Source organism: Mytilus edulis, chromosome 7 (genome assembly GCF_963676685.1).
Source record: "Mytilus edulis chromosome 7, xbMytEdul2.2, whole genome shotgun sequence".
NCBI classification, from domain to species: Eukaryota; Metazoa; Mollusca; class Bivalvia; order Mytilida; family Mytilidae; genus Mytilus; species Mytilus edulis.
In genome coordinates, this window is record NC_092350.1 from 34,133,047 (window position 1) to 34,160,842 (window position 27,796).

The 27,796-nt window shown below is 32.0% G+C and overlaps 1 protein-coding gene and 1 long non-coding RNA gene across 2 annotated transcripts in view; both read right to left on the minus strand.

The window, feature by feature from the left end:
* LOC139481315 (leucine-rich repeat-containing protein 15-like) overlaps positions 1-27,796 on the minus strand; it is a 70,390-nt gene that overhangs the window by 29,199 nt on the left and 13,395 nt on the right. The window contains exons 3-5 of the mRNA XM_071264552.1: positions 26,120-26,191; positions 5,785-5,856; positions 977-1,048 (exon numbers count right to left, since the gene is read on the minus strand). Coding sequence (XP_071120653.1) covers positions 977-1,048; positions 5,785-5,856; positions 26,120-26,191 — 216 coding nt within the window. The remainder of the gene's footprint in view (positions 1-976; positions 1,049-5,784; positions 5,857-26,119; positions 26,192-27,796) is intronic.
* Positions 13,137-15,808, minus strand: LOC139482857 (uncharacterized). The gene is made up of 3 exons (XR_011654981.1): positions 15,145-15,808; positions 14,340-14,408; positions 13,137-13,583 (listed from the first exon to the last, which is right to left on the minus strand). It is a non-coding gene; the product is annotated as an uncharacterized lncRNA (long non-coding RNA).

Here is a 27,796-nt window from a genome sequence, read left to right on the forward strand (position 1 = left end):
TCTTCGACTGAATCCATCAAAATTTTAAAGTTGTATTTCCAATTGATGGATTTAGGCTCACAATATCTCGGACCTTTTGATAACACATTTCGTAGAGAAGTGTTATTAACAATGGTGAGGTCACCGGTAATAACGTGGCCAGTCGGAATGTGTCTCGAAGTAGTTCCCTGGATCCATCTGCATCAAAAACGACTAAAGCAAAAAATCCGTTATATATATATATATATATATTAAAAATTGAATACACAAAAAGAGTTTTAAAAGCAGCATTGTCTAGCGCTTTCATCCATCATGGGACTTTTCAAGACTATGAACGTCGTTATGGGGAACACATTAGTATTATGACGTAACGTTGCGTCATACTACTAATATGTTACGAACAATGACGTTACGTCATAATACTAATGTGTTCCCCATAACGACGTTCATAGTCTTGAAAAGTCCCAAGATGGATGAAAGCGCTAGACAATGCTGCTTTTAAAACTCTTTTTGTGTATTCAATTTTTAATATATAATTCTGTACACTGCTTGAAAAGAAACTTTTTTTGTATATATATATATATATATATGCTCAAATAACGTGTCATGTCACGAGTCATACGATCAAAAGGATCATAAATAAACATAGACAAATAAAGAGAAAACTGTATAGAAAATATATTGATACACAACGTTTGCACCTATATTATACAGCTCAAGACCATCCTATACTATTTTGTGAGTTAGACATTGAATTCATAATGATTAAATGGTTGTCCTTCCTCCTGTCCATGTCTGTTAATTTATTACAACATGTATTCATATGTCATAAAAAATGACCCTTTTAACACTTTTTCATGAATATGCAGTGTATACATTTCAGTCGATGTTCATTCAAAATATGATTAACAGGCAACATAAATCACCCCTAAATGACCCTAAATGTATGTGCTTATTCTGCTTCTGAATAACAGATTGTGTAAAATTTTATACATACAGAGTCCAGAGCGATGGCAGGTATCCAAACGTCCCTGTTTGTAATGTTGTAATTTTATTGCTGGCCAAATCTCTGAAAAGAATTAACAGTTATGCATAGATTTATAAGATTTATTTTCCCTAGATATTGGTTGAAGGTGAGGGTACAAAACTGCTCAATTAAGACTCTTTTCCGGTTTTCGTGCTGATATCATATATTGTCTAAAATAAGCAACAATCAACATTCATTCTATCTAAGCGTGGATCAGATTTTTCATTTGATTGAAGAACTATGGTGTTGTTCGTTAGTCACTAGAACAAGATATATCTAACCTTTCGATCCTAAACCCATTAAGTGTTAATTTAAGACAAATGCAGATATTTCCATTATATCCACCACACGTGTTTTTCTGTTGTGCAAACTGCAGTGCACACATTTGGGTCGTTGTTCGTTCATAATGCGTTGTCTCGGTAAACGTACTATGCCCGATATGTTTTTTCGATAAGCTTCAGAATAAAATATTGTATCATTAACAGAAGTGCGAGATTACTCTGACGTCCAACGTCTGTTTTGCCAGACAAGCTGGAGCCGTGGGACGTCAGAGCTCGTCCCATATCAAAAGTGGATATTTGCCCATCCAAAATAGATGCGCTGCTTTGTCGCTTCTAGTACCGAATAACGGCCTTGGAATTATATAAATCGGGTATCAATTTGTTCATTCTTTATTTATCTCGTCATTTCTGTAAGTTTCACCTACCTGCCACCCTTTATTTTTTCATATTTTATGAGATCGTTTGCCAATTGATTGTATTTATAAATACTTTTTTTTCTACTACACGTTTCCAAATGTTCGCTTGAATCTTCTTTTGGTCGTAACATTTATCATGTTTATATGCTGCCAGGAGGTATGAAAGCAATGGTGACATTGTGTTCAGACAAAAGTCATGAAAACGGTGTTGGTAGTATAACGGCCAAAATGCATGAAAATATTTCAACGGCCCAAAGGCATGACATAACTACATTATTTTAATAAATTTTAATTATTTGATATGCAATGTAGATTTCGCGAATTATAAATGTTGGTATATACTTTTTTATGCAACATTTTGATTGAACTTTTGTTACATCTTTATATGATAAAAGTACAGAAAACAGGAAAGAATCTAAAATGAGCAGATTGTAACACGGCACTTCAACGAAATAACACTGAGCAAATCTATTTCCTGTCTTTTTTTACACACTCATCTACTTAGACAACTTATTGCATTGGCACAGAGTTGGTAGAAAAAGCATAATAAAAACATGTTCATCTTAATCAAATTTTTTTATTTTGTGTAATTTAAGTTTTTTTAAATGAATAATATAAATATTTGGAGTGAGAGAAAATAAAAACAAACACATTATTTCTCTTGAAAAATGTTCTAGAAATATCTTTTTCAAATGTACAATGTACGTTCTATCATATCAGGAGGGTTTCAATATCGCAAGCTTCACGGTACACATTCAATCAACATACTCTGCTAATGAATGTTTCTAGATGTGTTTTTTATTTTTTATTCCGTTTATGAATTAAGTTTTGTACAAATTTATACTTACATAAGATAGAGCGCGGGTAAGTTTTTAAACGCTCCATTTTTTATTGTAGTAATTTGATTGCTGTATAAATATCTGAAAAGAAAGAATGATAATGTTTCAATATAATATGATTGTTTATTATGTTATTTTCCTAAAGCGTGTATCAAACTCTTCATTTTAGACTTTGTGTATAAATTTTATAAATATTCCATAATGGAAGTACATGTTTTGTGATAATTCATGATTCTGAACAATGAAGGAAGTCAACTCTGATTTTAAAACAGGTCTTTATCTATGTTTGCAGTTTGACACTTACCCTTTTTTTTTATATCCAACAACTGACATTGAAACAGGACCGACAGAATTAAACGAATCAAAAAAGAACCAAAAGATGGTAATGATTTGGTGGTATTTACCTGTTAAAAAAAACAACACAAAAATTTAATCGATTTTCTGATTAAATTGTCGAAATGTTCAATGGGGATAGGTTGTTTTTTTTATAATTGGCATGCACTTATTCGTAATTTCTTTTACTGTGGAAATTATTCTCCCCCAATTTCAGATGCGACATAATGTCCAACATTATATGTCAGATGTAAATAAATATATACTATTGTTAATCGGTTTTCACGTTGTCCTTCTATATTTAGAAAATGGGAGTTTTATAGTCGGGAATTATATTTATCATAACATGTATAATTAAGCAATGACTGTACTCGTTTTTTCTTGTTTTTCATGTCAGGACACATTCGGTAGTAAGTCACAATCGTTGATGTCATATTTGATAAAAAGAGGACACAAAAGAGTTTACGACAGGTAGAACAAATACTTGGTAAATGGTGGTCAATCAACTCACGATGGCGTCTGTAAAGTTGTCAGAACCTTTGTCAGCAATGATTCTATATATTAGGAATCAATATAAAAAAAAAGTTATTGACCTGGATCAAAAAAAAAAAGATGTAGGACAGTTATTTGATTATTTAAAAAAAAGAAACAACTATTCGTCTAGCCCTTATCTTGTTTTGTAAGTTCGATAATATATACATGCAAGTTTTCTTTCTCTCATTCCGTAAACCTATGAATGAGAGTAAATGAAAAAATTGTGGCAACTTCTGTTTTGTGTTAAATTATTCTTACTCGTGACAAATACGCATTGAATACTTCGGCTAATTACTTGAGGCCATACGGTACAATTTTGATCCCACGGTGATTTATTTTACAAAAATGCAAATTTGCATATATGCAATTTTTCACTTAAGCTTAGTCTATTCAAATATTTAGTAAAAAATATAACTGTCTGTGCATCTGGGCGTGGATCAGATTTTTCATTTGATTGAAGAACTATGGTGTTGTTCGTTTGTCATTAGAACACAATATATCTAACCTTTCGATCCTAAACCTATTAAGTGTTAATTTAAGACAAATGCAGATATTTCCTTTATATCCACCACACATGTTTTTCTGTAGTGCAAACTGCAGTGCACACATTTGGGTCGTTGTTCTTTCATAATGCATTGTCTCGGTAAACGTACTATGCCCACGATGTTTTTTCGATAAGCTTCATAATAAAATATTGTATCACTTTTAACAGTAGTCTGAGATTACTCTGAAGTCCAACGGCTGTTTTGCCAGACAAGCTGGGGCCGTGGGACGTCAGAGCTCGTCCCATATAAAAAAAGTGGATATTTGCCCATCCAAAATAGTTGTGCTGCTTCGTCGCTTCTAGTGCCGAATAACGGCCTTGGAATTATATAAATCGGGTATCAATTTTTTCATTTTTTATTTATCTCTTCATCTCTGTATATTTCACCTACCTGCCACCCTTTATTTTCTCATATTTTATGAGATCGTTTGCCAATTGATTGTATTTATGAGAGTCATTTTTTTAAAAACTGAAATACTTTTTTTTCAACTGCACGTTTCCAAATGTTCGATTGAATCTTCTTTTGGTCGTAACTTGTATATGCTGCCAGGGGGTATCAAAGAACTGGTGACATTGTGTTAACAGGCAAAATCATGAAAAGGGTGTTGGTAGTATAACGGCCAAAATGCATGAAAATATTTTAAAGGCCAAACGGCATGACATAACTACATTATTTTAACAAATTTTAATTATTTTATATGCAATGTAGATTTCGCGAATTATAAAATTGGTATACATTTTTTATGCAACATTTCGATTGAACTTTTGTTACATCTTTATATGATATAAGTATAGAAAACAGGAGAGAATCTAAAATGAGCACTTTCAACAAACTTAAAGAAAATAACACTGAGCAAATCTATTTCCTGTCTTTTTTTACACACTCATCTACTAACACCACTAATGGCATTGGCACAGAGTTGGTAAAATTTTTTTTAATAAAAACACGTTCATCTTAATCAAAGGAGTAGGTCCGGTAAGGACCGATTTTGGCCTCAAATTTCAGGTTTATCTGACGAAAAATTTTGACCGCTTTTTAAACACTTAAGTGTCTATTTTATTTGAATTAATAAGTTTATGTGAAAGATTTTAACAAATTTAGTCATTAAAAACGATCCGATTCAAGCTCAAATATGAAAAATCTACCTAATATGCCGAAAAATGTCACTTTTTAGATGGTTTTTGGTAAAAATGAAAGTGGCCGCATCCGTGTTCATCCTCAACCTTTATATATGTTATGTATTATTATAGAATACAACTTACATTTCAATATTAAGGATGAACACGAATGCGGCCACTTTCGTTTTACACGAAAACCGTCTAAAATTTAACTAAACTGCTAGAATTATGAGGATTTCAGTAATTTAGCAGGACTAAATGGTGCTAGTACCGGATATATGTGCATTGTATTGTCAAAAACAGCCCATATTTATGTAGAAGAAGCATTCTACTGTCCAATAAATAACTAAAGGTTTACATTTTAACAATTTTTGTAAAACTGCTATATTTTGGGGCCAAAAAGGGGTCTTACTGAACCTACTCCTTTGTAGTTTGTGTAATTTAAATTTTTTTAAATGAATAATATAAACATTTGGAGTTATCATGGTTATAGAAAATAAAAACAAACACATTATTTCTCTTGAAAAATGTTCTGCACATATCTTTTTAACATATACAATGTACGTTCTATCATATCACGAGGATTTCAATATCGCAAGCTTCACGGTACACATTCAGTCAACATACTCTGCTAATGAATGTTTCTAGATGTGTTTTTTTTTTAATTTTTTATTCCGCTTATGAATTAAGTTTTGTACAAATTAATACTTACAAAAAATTGAGCACTGGTAAGTTTTTAAACGCTCCATTTTGTATTGTAGTAATTTGATTGCTGTATAAATATCTGAAAAGAAAGAATGATAATGTTACAATATAAAATGGTTGTTTATTATGTTATTTTCCTAAAGCGTGTATCAAACTTTTCATTTTAGACTTTGTGTGTAAATTTTATAAATATTCCATAATGGAAGTACATGTTTTGTAATAATTCATGATTCTGAACAATGAAGGAAGTCAACTCTGATTTTAAAACAGTCTTTATCTATGTTTGCAGTTTGACACTTACACTTTTTTTTTATATCAAACAACTGACATTGAAACAGGACCGACAGAATTAAACGAATAAAAAAAAGAATTAAAAGATGGTAATGATTTGGTGGTATTTACCTGTTAAAAAAACACAAAAACTTAATCGATTTTCTGATTAAATTGTCGAAATGTTTAATGGGGATAGGTTGTTTTTTAATAATTAGCATGCACTTATTCGTAATTTCTTTTTCTGTGGAAATTATTCTCCCCCAATTTCAGATGCGACATAATGTCCAACATTATATGTCAGATGTAAATAAATATATACTATTGTTAATCGGTTTTCACGTTGTCCTTCTATATTTAGAAAATGGGAGTTTTATAGTCGGGAATTATATTTATCATAACATGTATAATTAAAAACCAATTGTTCAGAGAACAATTGTAGGTCTTTCCACTAGTAAAGATCTATTTTGATATTGAAATATGAAAAATCAGTTTAAAATGTTAGTTCCTATGGTTTTATGATGTATTTATATGAATTTAAAGCAAAGGTCAAAATCTAGAACGTCATATTAACCTATGACCTTGACCTCAATTTCAAGTTCACAAACCAAGGACCTTAAATCAAAAGACCCTAGGTCTTAAATGTGTTTGGTTTATTAGTAATATCACTTTACGCGTAATTCTAAATGTCAGATGGGCAAAAACTCACATTTATTGTCTGCGCACCCTTTCAACCAAAATATACAAGTAAGGACATGTCGCAACTAACAATTTATGAAAAATTATTTGTCGATATGTCATAAGGTATTTGAAAATAAATGAAAATAAGCAAAAATCAAAAAAAATCAAAATTTAGAATATGACCTTGACCTTTGACCTTGACCTCATTTTTATTTTTTTGGACCAAGGACCTCGAATCTAAAGACCCTATGTCTTTATCACTTATGGTTTACCATTTAGAAATGCATATCACTTAATTAAATGGAAAAGGGGGAATAACTCTCATATGGAGTCTCCGTAAATCTTCGGTCCAAATGAATATCCTAATCCTGAAGTTGTAACGAGCAATTTGGTAAACTAAATTTGTCGTTATCTTTAACGGTTGCGAAGGAGTAGTGGCCACAAGAAAAACAGTGTTTGGGGAGATAACTCTTACAACGTAAAGTATTTTGTTACGCAGTTGTAAATTTTAAAGCGTATAAACTATACGATACCATATTCCAAATATCTAAGCGACATCTTTTGAAACATCAATACTACGCAAGAAAAAAAATTAGGCGGAAGAAAAAAAAAAAAAAAATAATAATAATAATAATCAGAACAAATTCAATAGGTCTTTCCACGGAAAGGTGGAAAGACCTAATTAAGCAATGACTGTACTCGTTTTTTCTTGTTTTTCATGTCAGGACACATTCGGTAGTAAGTCACAATCGTTGATGTCATATTTGATAAAAAGAGGACACAAAAGAGTTTACGACAGGTAGAACAAATACTTGGTAAATGGTGGTCAATCAACTCGCGATGGCGTCTGTAAAGTTGTCAGAACCTTTTGTCAGCAATGATTCTATATATTAGGAATCAATATAAAAAAAAAGTTATTGACCTGGAACAAAAACAAAAGATGTAGGACAGTTATTTAATTAATTAAAAAAAAAGAAACAACTATTCGTCTAGCCCTTATCTGTTTTGTAAGTTCGATAATATATACATGCAAGTTTTCTTTCTCTTATCCCCTAAACATATGAATGAGAGTAAATGAAAAAATTGTGGCAACATATATGCAATTTTTCACTTACGCTTAGTCTATTCAAATATTTAGTAAAAAATATAACTGTCTGTGCAAATTAAAAATAAAAATGAAGTCAAAATCTTAGAAATTAACATAAAATTACGGTTTCTTAGACATTTGTTTTTTTGGACAGGCTTTCTTAACTTTTTTGTTTCAAAAGATAAAGCATGCTCTTAATTTGTGTAACAATTTTTTGAAAACCTTTTATTTGATTCCAAAAATTTCCGGATTTTTTTGTTGGTGCATATTTATCTTATCTAAAAAAATCATCAGAGATTTTTCATGAAACGGTATCAAGTCAAATGTGCTTTTGAAGAGCAGTCCATATGCTCGTTTTCAAGCCAAGGATTAGAATAACTCGAAATGTATAACTTTTCCCCGTATGTCACCGAATGACGTCTCTACATATAACACACCAGACCAAGATCATGAAGATCCCACAACGATTTTAAAAAATAAAATCGGAATTAACCGTGGTGTGGTCGGCTTGAATATTCAATGAGTCATAGTTTTCACGACCTTGCCATGATCCTGCTACGATTACGTTACGATAGTAACACGTTCCAGTTACGATCTTGTCACGCTCTTGTTGCGTCTAGCAGAGGTTTCCCGTTTTTCGACAGAACGGTTGGTACGTTACACAGCCGTTGGTAAAGAGATTATCGTATTCATCAAGATGAAATTAAAAAAATCAAATTGCATTATCAGCGATTTAATTATGATTTATCTGCCTCTATAACACTTTGTTTGTGATTTTATACGAGAATATTTATTTTGTACAAAAAATGAATGAACTAAACAGTCCTTACTGTTACTGAGTTACCTTGACCTTTATATCTTAAATATAGGTTTCTGTTTTTTTGTGTGTTTTTTTGTGTTTTTTTTTTGTTTTTTTTTGTGTTCACTTAGAAATAAACTTGAATAAAGAATATTTTCTAATTCTATTAAATAGAATTTGGAATATTCAAAGATGTTTTATTAATAACTTTCATGGTCATATTTAGTTGTTATAACTACTGTACGTTTAAATGGCAAAATTGTGGTGTCCTCTCATCAAAATCAATTGTTTTCAATTAATTATCTTTTCGATCTTTGCAGAACCATTTTTTTCTTAAACACAACACACCAGCTGTAAAGTGTGTTGGTTCGACGGTTTGTTGAAATCATAGATCCTTCTTTTTCATGATATTTTGTCACTAAATTTTCGGTGAATGTAATCATTGGAAAAAAGTTGTTGATTATATTAATTAAACAATGAATATAAAGTTAATGACACTGTCGAAAAGCAGTTTTTGAGTTTATTAGTACGATATTATATCTTCTTAATAGTTCGCGAGTAAATGTGTACTGAACGAGCATGCGAGTATTATATTATAACGCTGCCTTCCTGGTGTTGGAGTCGGCCACCAGAGATCACAGGTTACGTATTACTGTAAAATGTAAGGCTCGACGTCGAATTGGAATACCGTCGAACCAACACTTATCTCCTTGATTTACTCCCAAAGTCTCCTAGATTTACTCCTAACTTGTCTCCTGGATTTACACCCAAAGTCTCCCAGATTTACTCTCAACTTGTCTCCTGGATTTACACCCAAAGTCTCCGAGATTTGCTCCAAAATTGTCTCCTTGATTTGCTCCCAAAGTCTCCGAGATTTCAAGTTTGGCGTTTCATAACATCCATTTCCAAACCACAACAATCACTGTCTTCCGTAGTTGATCATTTCAGTTTATTAAACTGTAAGCCAATCAAAAACTCTTTTACATATGTCGGACCAATCAGCAGCCATCTCTCTGTTTAGGGAAATTCCCGAAATGGCAATTCAAATGTAAACACTGGACGTGTTATGTAAATAAAGATGTTTTCAAGCTTAAAATCAATAAAAACCAACATATTTATTCATCATGAAGGTTATTACAATTACAGGATAACTTAAGAAGACATGAAAAAGGTTAATATCTCAAAAAAACAACAGAACTAAAGGTACCGGCACTCCGTGAACAAACTATATCACCACGAGTAAATTCCAGTCATAACATCATTTGAAACACAATAGAATTAAATCTTGACAATCAATTTTAGTACGATCAGCATATTAAATATAATCATATGCAAAACATCATCTCACATACATCTCCGTATTATTATGTGTACTTAATAACACTGCATATTCAAAAAAGGGGAGTTGACGGCATTACAATATGTTATCTACGAGGTATAATGTTAACCAATCACGTATATTTTTATTGATTACAGCAATAATTTGACGCTATGTTTGCACAAATGCAATATAATAAAATTGAGAATGGAAATGGGGAATGTGTCAAAGAGACAACAACCCGACCAAATAAAAAACAACAGCAGAGGGTCACCAACAGGTCTTCAATGTAGCGAGAAATTCCCGCACCCGGAGGCGTCCTTCAGCTGGCCCCTAACAAATATTTACTAGTCCAGTGATAATGAACGCCATACTAATTTCCAAATTGTACACAAGAAACTAAAATTAAAATAATACAAGACTAACAAAGGCCAGAGGCTCCTGACTTGGGACAGGCGCAAAAATGCGGCGGGGTTAAACATGTTTGTGAGATCTCAACCCTCCCCCTATACCTCTAACCAATGTAGAAAAGTAGACGCATAACAATACGCACATTAAAATTCAGTTCAAGAGAAGTCCGAGTCTGATGTCAGAAGATGTAACCAAAGAAAATAAACAAAATGACAATAATACATAAATAACAATAGACTACTAGCAGTTAACTGACATGCCAGCTCCAGACTTCAATTAAACTGACTGATAGATTATGATTTCATCATATGAACATCAGGCACAATCCTTCCCGTTAGGGGTTTAGTATCATACCATCATAACATATATGAGAAGAACATAACCCGTGTCATGCCAACAACTGTTTTTAGAATAAATATGTCTTCTTACTCTTGGTATTGTTCTACGGGAAAATAAAAAAACTATGTTGCTATATAATGTCTATTGTGCCATTTACTTCTGATATCCGGACTCAAATTTAAAGATGATTTGTAACGGTTGGTAAATTTCTTGGTAATTGTCCAGGTTTAAATGTTTCATGAATATGATCTTATCTAAAATACCTAAAATAGGTTTTCTTATTTTCTCTACTGCGAAAAAAAAGATAAATGAACAGTAGTATTTTCAAAGGGGACATGTTTTTAAAATTTATATAGCATAATGATTTTAGGAGGTGCGCTACTCAGTTTCAAAATGACAAGCTTTTCATAACACTAGTATATATTGATAAGGAATTAATAAAGGAACCAAAATAGCAAAAAAGAATATTAAGGTCATTGTGCCCGAGATATTAGCCATTGGAATTTTGGCGGGAAAATGTTCTCTCTTGACTTTTCATAGCTTTATTATTGACAAGTTTAAGTTCTCAAAAAACATTTTTATAATACTTTTACAGATGGCTTATAATTATACCTGTAAAAGATTTCTAAAAAGGAAATTGGGGTCAATGAGCAATTTTGTCAAGGCATTCAAATGGATAAAACACGAGGATTCCAAAAAGCGGACAAAATTCCAAAACATGACAAGTTAACATCCCTAAGGAACTTTTCTATAGAAAAACTTCTAGCTCGAGATTATAATACTAAGTAATTTAAAAAAAAAAAGGATACCAAGTGAAACGTTATCAGCTATAGCTCTATGCATAATTGCAACAAAGAAAATAATATCTTTGCTATCAGGTTATCGAAAAAAAACAATAACTATAGGCTCTATAGACTAGAACAAATTCATGACTAAAATCTCTTTTTTGGTGATCATTTTTGTTTTTTGATTTCTTCATATTTTTTATATTTTGCTGTTTATTTAAAAAATAAAGAGTATAAAAATTGCCCTTTAAGGCCAATAACTTTCATAAATTAACAACTGACATATTTGAAGATCCTGCATTGTTGATCAATTTGTTATTCAAATCAATCTAGGACAATAACTATAATAACAAGTCGACGGATGATTTAAGATTGCTTTTGAAGTAGTTCTCTGTCTGTTAAAGATTTCAAGATAATAAGCCGAGCTTTAACCTCTAAAGGCTTACACATTGTGACCTGGATGGAGAGTTGTCTCATAGGCACTCATATCACATCTTCTTATATTTATATAGAACAGTTGATCTATGTTACAGGGACTGTATTCTATTTGTAAATGTCATATCACAAGTTCATTTATTTAATACTTATACACTGTTCACTCTTTATCCCTTAAAATTAACATATCTTTTTTTTTATCTACATTCAAGAAGGTGATAAAGGGGGAATTTGCACGTAATCCGTGAAATAAGACATCGGAACACGTTGAACGCGAATTAATTTCTGTCATGAAAGTTGCACGAAAAATAAAGACTTTGATGTGAATCTTTTGTGACTGAGTCACTGTCCCGTTGTATATATAAACTCTCTGTTTTTCATAATATCCGAGATAATATTCCCTATTTAGATTTTTTTTTAGTTGACACATTTATGATATAAATGATTAACGGCAATCCCTGACTAGTGTTTAAATTTATTTGAAAAATACCGAGCACGCAAAATAAGCATTTGAAAATCACGATTCACGTAAAATTGAATAAGCAGAACATGTTGATCGGGGCACCTGTCTTGCACGAATGAGCGTCAAATAAAAAGGTAAAAACACGTTGAACGAGAAATAACAAAACGGTGATCACGTTGCACCAAAATAACCATATACCATCCTCTTTAAACAAAATCACAATACAATGTTTTGAAATGTAAGGACATATATCATCAACACGGTAATAAAAATTAAATGCGATGACACCGTCAGTCTCTTGCACCAAAATCAGTTCATTAAAAAAAGTTTCTCAAAAACATTACTCATACATCTCACACCACAATAATTTCCAGTGACCGAAAACAAAACAGAATTAACTCTTCTTATGCAAAAGTCGAAAAAGTCAACAATAAAAGATTATCGGTGACGATACTGAATAAAAGTTATTTCTAAATAATAGTTGTACATTTTAAAGAAATTATTTGCAGTATTAGAAATAAACGTGAAAATAGACGATGTTTTTTGTTCAGTTTATCGAGATAATTGCTTTTGAAGCTTGAGAAACTAAACTTTAAAAACTGCCAATCTTTGCTGCATATCAATAAAAAAAAATGGAAAAATTCATGAACATACAAAATCGACAGATCAGGGGCAATATGCGCAATTGTTTCTACATAGGCGGTAATGGTAACGTTTTCTTCTGTTGCTCAGCCCATATCACAAACTTGTATATGTATGATGACTTTTTTTCGAAGCTGAGACATTTTTACATATGTGGTTAAATTTTCGGGGTACGAAGTGTGATTCATTTTTCCGTAAATTAGCAAACCCCGAGTATCCTTTTGCGATGTGGCTCCTCAGGGTAAAAAATCCCATTTTTGACACAATAAGTTCTTTAAAAATTTAATACTTTGAACACATTTAATGGCTCCATAGTTTTTACACATTTATTCTGTGTTCCCTTACTTTCTAAATTAACACAAATGGTTCAGCTCAGTCATTTGTTTATCATAGAAATGTGTCAAATATCACTACACAGAGATGTTTTGTTTACACGTGACTTTTGAGTTCCTCATTTCAAGGCGCATTAGGGATATTGTCCCATATTGAAATCCATAGTTCTGATTTTTCCAAATATTTTTTGGTGATCTTCATCGGTATGACATTCTGAATAAATCTGTGTATTTTTGTCCATTTCTGAAAAAAAAAATAAAGTCGTTTCAGCAATATATGGCAATGACACTTTTATAGCTATATTCATTTATTTTAGATACAATGTGTATGTATAATTAATTTCTTCCAGTATACCTTCACTATTCAAAACAAGGACAAAACTGCTGATGATAACCTTAAATTACAATACACAGACCCTGTTAAAGCATTCCATAACATTTTCTTGTGTCTAAAAGTGCATTTTGACAGAGAAATTATGCAAAAATGTAGATTTTATAAAAATAAAATACCAAAATAATTATTCTTACTAGTGGACATCTGGTATCTACTACTGTGGAAACCACTCGAAACTACTGAGAAATTCATTCTTATCATGTAATTAGAGTGCAATGAAGTGCAAATTTTCAAAACTTGTCCTTTCACATAATTCTGTTTGAGAAAAAAGGCTTTTTACATGTATTTCAGTGAAAATCAGTGAGAAATCCACATGAGGTTTCAAAGGAAACATTGTGACATCACATGTATTATGGCGTAATTAAATAACGACAGATCAAAATAGTGCTAAATATAGTTTGCAGTGTTACATGGGAAACAGTTGCCGCAAGATTTAACTCGAAATATCGAGTCGAAAAGATCAGTAACCAAGCCTTTTCATTTAATATCAAGACCATAGCAACAGTTTTCATATTAGCATATTTCTAACATACCGACTGTAATTTCAATTGCACAAATACCATAAATAAATAATTTAGAGCTTGCCTAATAAAACAAAATGCTTACCAGTTATTCAGGACTTTTTAAAACCTTTAGTTTGCCATCTCATGTAAAAAAGTAATGATATGTCTGGAACTGAAATAATGCAAAAATTTACTCAGGTTGTGTTATTATTTAATTTAAATACATAAGTATTATTGAGAGAGAAAAATCTAACTTTTGAAAGTTTTATCGCAAAGAAAGAAAAAAGCTTCTCCCTTGTTACTTAGCCACCTTCTTTTAAACCGTTTATATTAGAAGCAATGAGTAGTAGCTAACTAGCTTAATAGTTGAATAGCAATATTGTTTCAAGAAGGTTTGACCCTCCCCCCTTTTCACTGAGAAATGTCAATATCTAGTGTTTTGCTCGTGTGTATTAAAAATAGTAATTCATGATTTTCTTAATACATGTACATGTTTGTTTTCTGTTTATTTGCATATGATATCTACTGACCAGGGACAAATCATTGGATAAAAGCACATGTGATGATGTATCTCACTTTACTCGTGTGAAGTGTGTTATCTCCCTTGATTGTCGGTTATTCCTGTAGACCAGAGTGATAATTACAGTACCAAGGCTATATTGTGTCATGTTTACTTACAATTTAATAATATTACATGTAAGTTATTTCTTGCCTTTTTCAATTAAATAAACAATTCCTTTCGGATCTCTCGAGGGTAAACAAAGTTATGATTGTGCCTAAAATAAGTGTTCAGCCCCGTGCCAGTAATGCATTTTAAAAGCGAAAATTGCCTTTTGGCTGATCTTGATCAATAATGTTTATCTTAAACTGTTTATGATAACTAGGTATAAATAAAAAAAAATACTAACCATCATTTTCACAATTTTCTGTGGTGTACAAGGTGAAATCATCTTAAGATATCTCTGGATTTTTTGTTAGAAGATGGGGCAATATGCGCAATTGTTTCTACATAGGCGGTAATGGTAACGTTTTCTTCTGTCGCTCAGCCCATATCACAAACTTGTATATGTATGATGGCTTGTTTCGAAGCTGAGACATTTTTACATATGTGGTTAAATTTTCGGGGTACGAAGTGTGATTCATTTTTCCGTAAATTAGCAAACCCCGAGTATCCTTTTGCGATGTGGCTCCTCATGGTAAAAAATCCCATTTTTGACACAATAAGTTCTTTAAAAATTTAATACTTTGAACACATTTAATGGCTCCATAGTTTTTACACATTTATTCTGTGTTCCCTTACTTTCTAAATTAACACAAATGGTTCAGCTCAGTCATTTGTTTATCATAGACATGTGTCAAATATCACTACACAGAGATTTTTTGTTTACACGTGACTTTTGAGTTCCTCATTTCAAGGCGCATTAGGGAAATTGTCCCATCTATCGGGTCACCAGAGTGTTATAAAATGTACTTATCCTGTTACAATTTCTTAAAGTATGCTTATTTTTTCAAAGCTAAGTTGTCGAGCTCACCGCCTTTGAACTTTTTTCCTGGCATTCTCTGATCTAGTATTAGATACGAAAAAATCATGTTCCAGAGAGGTAACAGATAGTTACAAAATAATTTGAAGCTGGTACTCCAAGAATTTATTTGTAAAGCAAAATTAAAAAATAATTTTTCTCCAAGCATTTATAGCCTGATGCATTCGTCGTATGGTACGTACTTAAGGAGAAAAATGACAACATTGAGTGGAAGTTTTGTTTTTCTTTCAATTCATTTCATTTTTTTCTATTTTCCAGAACGTTTCTCTGTGAATTCATAACTGATAGCGTTCTTGCTAAAATGGGACAAACATTAAGAAGATCTAGTTTTCAATGTTTACAGGGGAGGTAATATTTTGTCACTAGATTTCCAACTGACAAATGTTATATACTGTTTAACAGTGTGTTTAAATAGTCTGATGAGATCAACATTACTGCTTAAACTTTTAAGTAATTCATTCTCGCTATAGATAACATGAAATTGACAAAACTTACATTAACGCCTTTGAAATATCCAGTTAAACCAAACATGAATACCTTGTCATACATTTCATCATTAATTTTGTCAGAATACACAATATCAAATGAAACAGACAATTTTTTTGGCAGTAACAGATGAAATTGTACTAGTTCAGAACATTATAAAAACATTATGAGTGATATTTTCTACTTCATTTTCACATACATCACAAAATACTTTAAAAGAGGGACGAAAGATACCAGAGGGACAGTCAAACTCATCAATCGAAAAAAAACTGACAACGCCATGGCTAAAAATGAAAATGACAAACAGACCAAACAATTGTACACACGACACAACATAGAAAACTAAAGAATAAACAACACGAACCCCACGAACAAAATCTAGGGGTGATCTCAGGTGTTCCGGAAGGGTAAGCAGATCCTTCTCCAAATGTGGCACCCGTTCATTTTAAACAAGTACATCGTGACAAGTGTTAAGGTAAATCCAACCAAAAAAGAAGTTGACTACAAATTTATTTTATCATTTTTTTTTATTTAGGTCAATTTATTTTGTTAAAACAATTTTTTTTTCATATTTTCTAAAAACCTACCAAACAAAAATATTAGGAGCAAACTTTATATATATAATAGGTTTTTAATTTGTTTTGTATTTAGCTTCTTTTTGTCTATGTAGTTTGAAGGGAAATAACTCTTAACTATACACCTTTCGTACCAACAGTTACTAGCAACGTTAACCGTTGCTTGAAAGCATAATCGAGTACAAACAATATTGTTTACAATGAATACAAGAAGTAACAACATGAAATTTATAACAATTTACAGCTAAAAATTCTCAAAATAGTAAGAGCTACATTTTACTACGTTAAGAAAGCGTAGCGAAACGGGAATATACGTAACAAAGCGTATCGAAAGGTAGCGATCCTATGTTCAAAACGGGACCTACCCCGTATGTTTCTAAAATTCAACATCAAACGTAGCGAAAACTGAAACGAAGTAGAAACCTAGTAAATACGTATCAAAGCCAAGTGGAACGTAACACAACGTGCTTACTACGTATTGAAACGTATCACTAGAGGTTTCCCGATTTGCTACCGAACAAACCGTAGTTCGAACTGGGGGCCGTCATTGATCTTTTGATGAATCATTATAAAAAGGATTTGGATGATTTTTAGCTACAACTTGGTATAATTTTTATGTAGACATGTTACCTATTCATAACAAACGAAAATTATGTGTACTCGATGATGCTTTCAACAAACCGTTGCTAGTAACCGTTGCAACGAACGGTTTGTAATTAAGATTTATTTCCCTTGAAATTCCACAGGCAAAAACAACCTATATATATAGCATATTCATAATTTCTCTTATGTTTGACTGTTATATTAATGTAACAGTATAAAATGGAAAAGTTGTCATATTTTAGGGGTAGGTTTTAAGAAAAGATAATAAAATAAGAGCTATTTTAACATTCATAATTGACCCCATTCAAAATGTAAAATTTTAAAGGTAAATACAAAACCTGTTTCGGTATTGAGGTCGCTAAAAAATATTAGAAAGTGTATGCAAGGTACATAAAGATTAAAAAAAAAGTATGCAAGGTACTGCACAATGACTAAATATAAACACGACGGAACAGAAGTAACTTATTAAATTATCAGGAGGATTTCTTTCCATTTTGATATAATTTCAAATTGTAGGTTATTTTAGTTGTTCAAATTCATTATCTTTAATACCATTCTTATATTTTTCTGCAAGTTGCAAAAATCATCATTCAGACGTATGAGAAATTTTACCAAAAGTTAAAACTACGAATAAAGTATCAAATAAAAGATTCACACATAAAATATTAAAAGAACAAAAGTGTCAGTACAATTGTATTTTAGTCATGATAACAGTGGCGGATTCAGAATTTTTCATAAGTTGGGGACCACTGACTGCCTAAAAGGGGGCCCGCTCCAGTCATGCTTCCCTATATTATTAATCAAATTTTTTTCCAGAAAAGGGGGCGGACCCCCTTCCCCCTGCCCCATGCCCCCTAAATCCGCCTCTGTATAATTATATGACAATTATTCTAGTCAATGAAATTAGATGATTCAAGAAATGTGTTTTTTTATTGGCAACCGAATAGTAAATACTGATTTTTCAATATTTTTCATTTTACTTTCTAGAATCGTTTCTAGAAAAATAAAATATCGAAGAATTCCCTTTTCTCACTCAAAATGAAATCTCAGCTCCCTCATCCTCTCAAACAAAAAATATTGTGTAATGATCGAAATACATAATTTTAATAATAAAAACTAAATTCAAAATCATGCAACAACTAATTAAGGATTATGTACCCCTCTGTTGATTCAATGCTAAACATATGGACATTTTATAGAAAATCCACAGCCTTTATAAATCCTTGTACTATCATATTTGGCAGTTTGATGACTGATAGATATAGGATTATTGCATGCAGTGCTAGCATTGATTTCCCTAAAACAAGTTTATTAATGTAGTTATTGGTTAACACAAATAAAAATATGGACCAAACCAAGTACACCTTTTAAGGTGCGCTCGACTTTAGTGACTCTGCACGAAGTATTTTGGAATTTACAGGTTGGTTAGAACTTTTTTGTAAAAAATAAACACTAGCACATCTTAGAAAAGCAAGTGAGTATGTTTCAAATTTTATAACAAAAATCTCTGTATTAAAGGCTGTGGATTTTGAATAAAAATCTTGGTTTATTTGCCACAAAGTACTCTTTTTCTATTAAATGCAATGCCACAGTAAATAATAATGCTTTGCATCAAATTTCCCCCTAGTATATGTACAAAATGGCCTATCTCAATAATTAATTATATCTGTAGATTTGATACAATTGATGTTTGAAACATTCGTACACAAATGGCTACAGAAGGGGTCATAAACCTTAAGATACGAAAACTACGGAATTTCGACACGTTAACAAATATAACCAACACCAGTATTATGTGTTTTAGAAAGTAGTTTATAGTTATTATTTTAATTTTAATTCATTTGTCTGTATGAAAACAATCTTTTTTCTATAAAAAAAAAAAGAACCAAAACAAAATACCTATAACAAACAGAAACACAAATCTGTATTTAGAATCTAAAGGTCGTGTCAATTTCAACTCAGTTCGTTTAAGGTCTGTTTGATTTTTCCACTTGTGCATAACAAAGTTATTCCATAAAGAATCATAAACAAAGTGTTCAAGAAACGTTAAGATCGCTATCAAATAAATCGTTAAGCTAGTTTTTTTGGTGATACTCAAATCAATTCTTTAAATTTCATCGTGATTAATAAGATAATTTCATGCGTTGAATGATACCTTCAAAACAGCACCAGCGGTTGTGTTACGTACCAACCGTACCTGATACGTAGCAAATCGGGAAACCTCTAATGCGTGGTTGAACGTTGTTCTACACGTACTAATACGTAGCAAAACGTGATAATAACGTAGCACAAACCGAGCTTTCAAAATAACGGGACATTTTTATTGAAAACGTAGTTGAAACGTAGCATTTTAAAACGGAATAAAACGTAACAGTGTGACTGGGGCTTAGAGGTTTCCCGATTTGCTACGTATCAGGTACGTTTGGTACGTAACACAACCGTTGGTGCTGTTTTGGAGATATCATTTAATGAGTGAGATTATTGTATTCATCCTGATGAAATTAAAGAAATCGAATTGCATATCAGCGATAAAAAAAATATAATCTTTTATTTGATTACGATTTCACTGCTTCTAAACTGAAACACTTTGTTCGTGATTTTATACGTGAATATTTATTTTCTGAGATTTTACTGGACTGAGTTGCTTCGACCTTTTACATCTTAAATATAGATTTGCGTTTCTGTTTGTTTGGCTTTGATGGAAAACATAGAAAAAATAAAGAATGATTTATGAATACTTAAATAGAATTTGGAATAATTAGAAATTATTTATTAAGGATATATTACTGGTGTCGCTATAACTACTATACGTTAAAATGGCAAAATTGAGTTGATTTCTCATTAAAATTCAATTGTTATTAATTAAGTTATCCTTTCGATCATTGCAGCAACATTTTTCTAAAACGCAACGTTCATTGTAAAAATGTCGATCTATGATATCTTTCTCCCACGTGCACTTGTCTCAGAATTTTCCCCTTTGTACCTTCATTTTTTTTGTTGAGACAAGTGTCTGTGCTTTTTCCCTTATATTTTTCACTGAACTTTTCGGGGTGGATGTGATCATTAGAAAAAAGTTGTTGATCTTGTTACTTAAATAATGAATACAAATTTTATGGCACTAACGAAAACCATTTCTTAAGTCGAAATATTTATCATTACGATATTATTTCATCTTGTTCGTTTATTATTATATCATTAAGATATTGTTTTTGCATCAATATTGGTAAAATGTATCGCGAATAAATGTGTGTACTGCACGAGCTTGCGAGAAGTATATATAATCTACGAGGGATAATGTTAACCAATATCCATCCATTAATCCTTTTATCGCACAGTAATGCTCGAAAAACTTCTTACATTACAGGGTATCTTTTTCACTAATTACGGCAATAATTTGACACTTTTTTTGCACTAATGCAATATTGGTATGTCTTTGTAACTCTTGGTTTTGTTCTACGGGAAATACAATGTTGCAATAAAACAATTCTTTTGCACCATTTAAAACTGATTTCTGGACTCAAAGTTAAGGATCATTTTCATCGGTTGGTAAATGATTTTATGTATTTTTTTCAGGTTTATATATATGTATCATAAGAAAGATCTTACCTAAAATATTTTAACTCGACGTTTTGTAATTTTTCTCCCTCGGCTTACTGCGAAAAAGACATTTGAACTGTTGTGATTTAAAAAAGGACATGTTTCTAAAATAGTTATCAAAGGTACCAGGTTTATAATTTAATACGCCAGACGCGTGTTTCATCTACATGTACGACTTATCAATGACGCTATGATCAAAATAGTGATAAAAGTTATTTTATATTGATTTAAGGAGAGACTTTTAAGGAAAAACTTCTAGTCCGAGAGTATAGATCATTTTCCAAAAAAGAAGGATGCCAAGTGAATACGATATCAGTTATAGTTCTTGGCATAATTGATCAAAGGGAAATTATATCTTTGCTATCAGGTTATCGAAATAAAAAGTAACTAGAGGATCTAAAGACTACACTATCATTGATGACTAAAATCTCATTTTTCTGTTTACATTTCTCTCTATTTTCCATATTTTGCCGTACATACAAAAGTATACACATTGTCATTTAAGGGCAATAACTTCCATGTGTAAACAACTGACAATGCCGTCTTCACTGATCTATTTGCAGATCCTATAATATATTTTTTTTTTATCAATTTGCTATTCACAGTTTCTATCAGTCGTGGGCAAAAACTACAAAAGCAAGTCGACTGATGATTTAGAATTGCTGATCACTTTTGCTGTTTAAGTTATTTTAGGTCTATTAAAGGTGTTTCAAGATAATAAGCCGTACTTTGACCTATAATGGTTTACTTTTACAAATTGTGACTTGGATTGAGAGTTGTCACATTAGTACTCATACCACATCTTCTTATATCGATATAAAACAAAAGTTGATTATTTTTTCAGGGACTATATTCTATCTGTACATATCATATCACAAGGTACTTGTTTTCATACTTATTCACAGTTCACTGGTTTAAATGACAATTATCCAAAGACAAGAATAGCCTATATTTTCATTTCTAATGAATTTTTAAGGATGAACTTATGTGATCTAAGGTAAAATTAACTAAATCAAGAATTCAAAATTGATACTTTAAGCTGGAAGAGTATTAGTTAAAGATCAAAATAAGCTAAAAATATTGATAGGTCATGGAGCTTCTTTTCCAGATATTTGATTTATAAAATATGGCGGGATAAGGCTAACTGGGAATTTTTACCTTATATTTGCATTGCTATCATTGGGGTCTAAAATCAAAAGAAAGAAAATGAAGAATCTTCTTCAATTTTGTCAAATGACCTTTTATGAGCTATTAAGTCTTATGTTAAAAGATAAATAAGTGTTATTGGGCAAATATTTTACCTTGCATCGTATGGAAAAAACACCAATGAGTACAAACACTTGACAGTTATTTCAAAACCTCACCGAAGTACATCCTTAAGCAAGAATAATTATACGAATTTGGCTTTAGATTTATTTTATCATAACGTTTTTGTTATTGAGGACAATTTACTTTGTTGAAATAAATTGTATTTGTTCATGTTTTCTAAATACCTACCAAAAAATACAAAACTTAAACATTTTATATTGATATAAAGTTATTACGAAAAAAAATTATACAGGTTTTGAATTTGTTTTTTAATTTAACTTCTTTTTGTCTATGAATTTTCAGGGGGGGGGGAATAACTATGAACTATAAACCTTTTGCACCAACGGTTACTCATAACGGTTGCTTGAAAGCATAATCGAGTGCACACAATATTGTTTACTATGAATACAAAAAGTTACGTTTTTTAACCACATGAAATTAGTACTAAATTACAGCTAAAACAATTACAAAATAGTTCTGCATATGAATCATAAAACATACGTTGATATCAAGTGTATATATCAATTATTTTTAAAAGTTAAATGACGGCTCCAAGTTCGTACTACAGATGGTACGGTAGCAAATCGGGAAACCTCTAGTACGAGCCTTCTACGATCGAACCAAGACTCCACTAGTTGTTACTGCGCTCTATAAAAAATGACTATCAAATAAATGTTCAACCCAAATGCGTCTTGTACCAAGATGAAGTATCGGGTTATGATCTTCTCATATATGTTATGATGGTATGATACTAATAGTTATCAAAGGTACCAGGATTATAATTTAGTACGCCAGACGCGCGTTTCGTCTACATAAGACTCATCAGTGACGCTCATATCAAAATATTTATAAAACCAAATAAGTACAAAGTTGAAGAGCATTGAGGATCCAAAATTCCAAGAAGTTGTGCCAAATACGGCTAAGGTAATCTATGCCTGGGATAAGAAAATCCTTAGTTTTTCGAAAAAGTTTCAAAGTTTTGTGAAAAGGAAATTTTTTAAAATGACCACAATATTGATATTCATGTCAACACCGAAGTGTTGACTACTGGGCTACTGGGCTGGTGATACCCTCGGGGACGAAACGTCCACCAGCAGTGGCATCGACCCAGTGGTGTAAATAGTTATCAAAGGTACCAGGATTATTATTTAGTACGCCAGACGCGCGTTTCGTCTACATAAGACTCATCAGTGACGTTCATATCAAAATATTTATAAAACCAAATAGTACAAAGTTGAAGAGCATTGAGGATCCAAAATTACAAAAAGTTGTGTATTAAACCCCTTACGGGAAGGATTGTGCCTGATATTCATAAGATGAAGACATAATCTTTCAATCAGTTTAATTGGAGTCTGCAGCTGGCATGGCTAATAGTCTGTTGTTATTTATTTATTATTGTCATTTTGTTTATTTTCTTTGGTTACATCTTCTGACACCAGACTCGGACTTCAGTTGAACTGCGTTTACTATTCTACATTGGCTAGAGGTATAGTGGTAGGGGTGAGATCTCATAAACATGTTTAACCCTGCCGCATTTTTGCGCCTGTCCCAAGTTTTAATTTTAGTTTCTTGTGTACACTTTGGAGTTAAGTATGGCGTTCATTATCACTGAACTAGTATATATATTTGTTTAGGAGCCAGCTGAAGACGCTTCCAGGTGCGGGAATTTCTCGCTGCGTTGGTGACCTTCTGCTGTTGTCTGTTCTATGGTGGGTTGTTGTTTCTTTGTCACATTCCCCATTTCCATTCTCAATTTTATCATGTTCAGGTCGTTATTAGTTAAAGGATTGGACACTGGAAATCCAATAATCTTGATTTCAAAACACTCATTTGACTCTTCCGCGTTGTTAATCTTAGCGTCCATGAAATTATATCCTCCTACACCTATCCATAAAAATCTGTATCCATCAAGGAGGAGCACAAATGACTAAAACTTTATAGTCAGGAAACAAGTATCCCGCTTTTTTTAAGCGGCCTTCTAAAAGCATCATGCTTAATTGATAACTGTCTGGCAAATCTCAGAAACATAAATACTTAATAGTAAATACAACTCCAAATGAAGGATTTGATACATATCTCCATAATGTAAGTACCGTACATTAATAACTTTCACAGGGTTCGTGCCTTTCTGAGTCGGGCGTCTATCTTCTGAATGCGAGGACTTACTCTTTTTAAAATTTTATCCGCGTAATAATGACGTAGTGAAATCTGAATAGTCGCAATAAAATTCAAGTAAGGTCGCACCATTTCTTGTCCACTGGCATCTCGAATTCACCACAATTTCCAATACGATGCTTATACATCCGTTCTGATTTAACTTTGTCCTTACTACAACCTTCTTAACTAATGTTAGCCATGACTGTACTACGAATGTATTCAGCATGCAAAAAATTTGTCTTTGACCTTTACGTTTATGTCGACATTGACACGTTTTTACCACGACTGTCTAACCCTGCTACGACTTCCACAAATTTTCATTATGGCTGGTGTCGTAGTGGAACCGTGGTCCTAGTATGATGGGGAAAAAGACAGCAACATGATCGACCTCCCCCTGTAGCAGTATCGTATTTCGGGCATACGATAAAGTTACAGAGGAGGTGATGCATTGCTGACGTGAAATATTATTTATTACGAGGTTTAACTATGAGATACTGGGAAAAGATGTCTGTTCGACTGAATTGTATCATTCACAATGATTCAACTTTAAAACGGTTTCATGGACCCCTCATTTTTATAATGACATTTTACTTGATTATGTATGAAAATTATTTGTGCAAAAATGAAGAAACCACCATAGACATTTTTTAAATAGATAAATATAAAGCAAAACATTTCGTTCTTTGACTCAAATCATGAAATGGGATAAAATGGACAATCGGCAATTATATTTACACAAATTCAAAGCACACTTATGTGAGAAGATGTTCTAGATAGTTTTACCAAAAAATTCTCTCTCAATACACAGCTTAACAAAAATCAAATAAAACTGATTTATTTCATTTTCGTTGTAACGTCTAAAGCATGTAGGATGTATTTGTTTCTCACGAATAATTTATGAATATTAGTTTAAACTTAATCGGCGTTTTCTATTATCTACACTTAATTATATGTATTTCCACATATTAAGTACTTCTTATATTTACTGAATACGCAAATAATATTTCTCATAATCAAATGTTAACTTACAAAAGCCCTGCTTACCATTTTTGAGCTACTAATTTTTTCCAACTTTGCTTATTTGGGTCCTTCATTTTTCTTTCAGTCGTTGTGTTATCCTTTTTCTCTTTAATTCGTGGTATTTTATTTCCACTTTAATATACGTTTTCCTTTACGTTATATAACTTGTAACCAATACTCCTCTCTTAGTTTTAAAAATCAACAATTGAAACATCATCGAGTTGTTACTTGCCATTAGCGACATGAGTAGTATAATACAAGTAAATTAAACAACGATATAGTTATGTAAAAATTCTTTGATTCTGGTATCTGTATATGTGTATGGTTTTACAAATTCATGTCGTTTGAATGTTTAAGAGTTTTCGATAAAGGTAAATCTAGAAAGGCGCTATGAAAGCATCACTTTTAAAGCATTGTTTTTTTTCAATTTTGGACTTTTCGTTGTGTTTTTTTGTTTGCATCGGTGTTGTCTCCTTTCTATTGAGAGTTTAGCTTGCCCCTTTGGTGTATTGTTCAATTTTTGAAAGCTCTCAGCAGGGATAGATATTTTCAATAAATAGCATAATTTTATCTATAACATAACTACTGATACTTACATTCCATATAATAATGTCATATTCCGAAATGCTCCTTCTTCAATTGTGGTAATAGTGTTGTTACCCATATCTCTAAAAAATAATAAAAGTTATATAATGTTTCGTGTTTACAATTAGGTATTTGTATTGGTTAAGATGGCATCTCTGTGAAATATTTTCTTAAACTTAACATTGACAATAAGTGATTTTGCAGCGTTTTATTTTGATGACCCGAATGTTATGTTCAGGCTGTTAGTAATTTGTCGGTAACATGTACTCAAACAAAGAAACATATTAAAATACACTGAAGTTGGTGGACTATTTATTCAAATTAGGTGTACACTTAAAATGGGTTAGTTTCATATGACAGACCAGGTAGCATTTAATAGGGAAAGTTTCATTCACCATCAATATGTATTAATGATAGGCTGTTCATTGTTTCAATTGGGTTTATATTTTGTTAAAGTATATATCACGCTTACTATGGTTATCCCGTTCTGAATTGTTTCCAGATTCGAGGAAATCACATGTTTGACGAATAACATGATTAAAAGGTTAAGTATATTCGAATATAAATATGAATAAAAGAACGGAAATGTTTCTTTTTGGAGCTACCTATAATCCTACATCATCGTTGTCTATAAATATCAAATGAAATTTTTCGATTTGTAATAAACTTTGATAAGAGGAAAGCCAGGTATAGTAAATTTAATATAAACATAATTTTCATAGACGAAACGCACGTATGGTGTATTAAATTATAAGCCTGGTACCGTTGATAACTATTAGCATGTCGAAATGTCCTATTGTAAGGTTTATTTGTGTATTTCTTTGTCCTGCATGTTCTTAAATATAGGAAAATGTGGTGTGAGTGCCAATGAGACAACTCTCCATCCGAATAACAATGTATAAAAGTAAACCATTATAGGTCAATGTACGGCCTCCGACACGGAGCCTTAGCTCACACCGCAACAAGCTATAAAGGGCCCCAAAATTACTAGTGTAAAAACATTCAAACGGGAAATCCAACAGTTTGGTTGCTTTTATTTGTATTGTAGTCCTGTCATTTAATGCTGTCATTTTAATGTTATATTTAACATTGCGCTAAAGCACGAGGCTTGGCTAGCCACAAAACAAGTGTTGCATTGTCGTTTTTGTTTATTTGTGTATTTCCCGGTCATGTATGTTCTCCCATTTATTTGTATTGTAGTCCTGTCATATAATGTTGACACAAAATCGGGAGGTTTGGCTAGCCACAAATCCAGGTTCAACCAACCTTTTTTTCTTAAAATGTCCTCTTCCAATTCGGGAAAATGGCCATTGTTATATTATAGTTTGTTTCTCTTTGTGTTGTAGTAGGAGTGTTGTGTTTCTGTGATGTCGTAGTTCTCCTCTTATATTTGATGTGTTTCCCTCAGTATTTATGAATTTCAAACAGCGGTAAACTACTGTTGCCTTTATTTATATGCTTATTCTCAGAGAACTGGAAGGTTGAACGGAATTCAGCCTTATGAACATTGTGGGGTCTTCCTCCGACCCGAAGCCAAACCACACGTCTTTTTTGCTCTACAAAATGTATAAATTCGCAGCTACATTCGGTCGCGGATCGGAACGGAAAAGTCAATTTCGATGCCCCATTAAAATATAATGCCACGCTCTTCACTTTTACAATCCATTGCAACAGTTCATTCAAGGGTT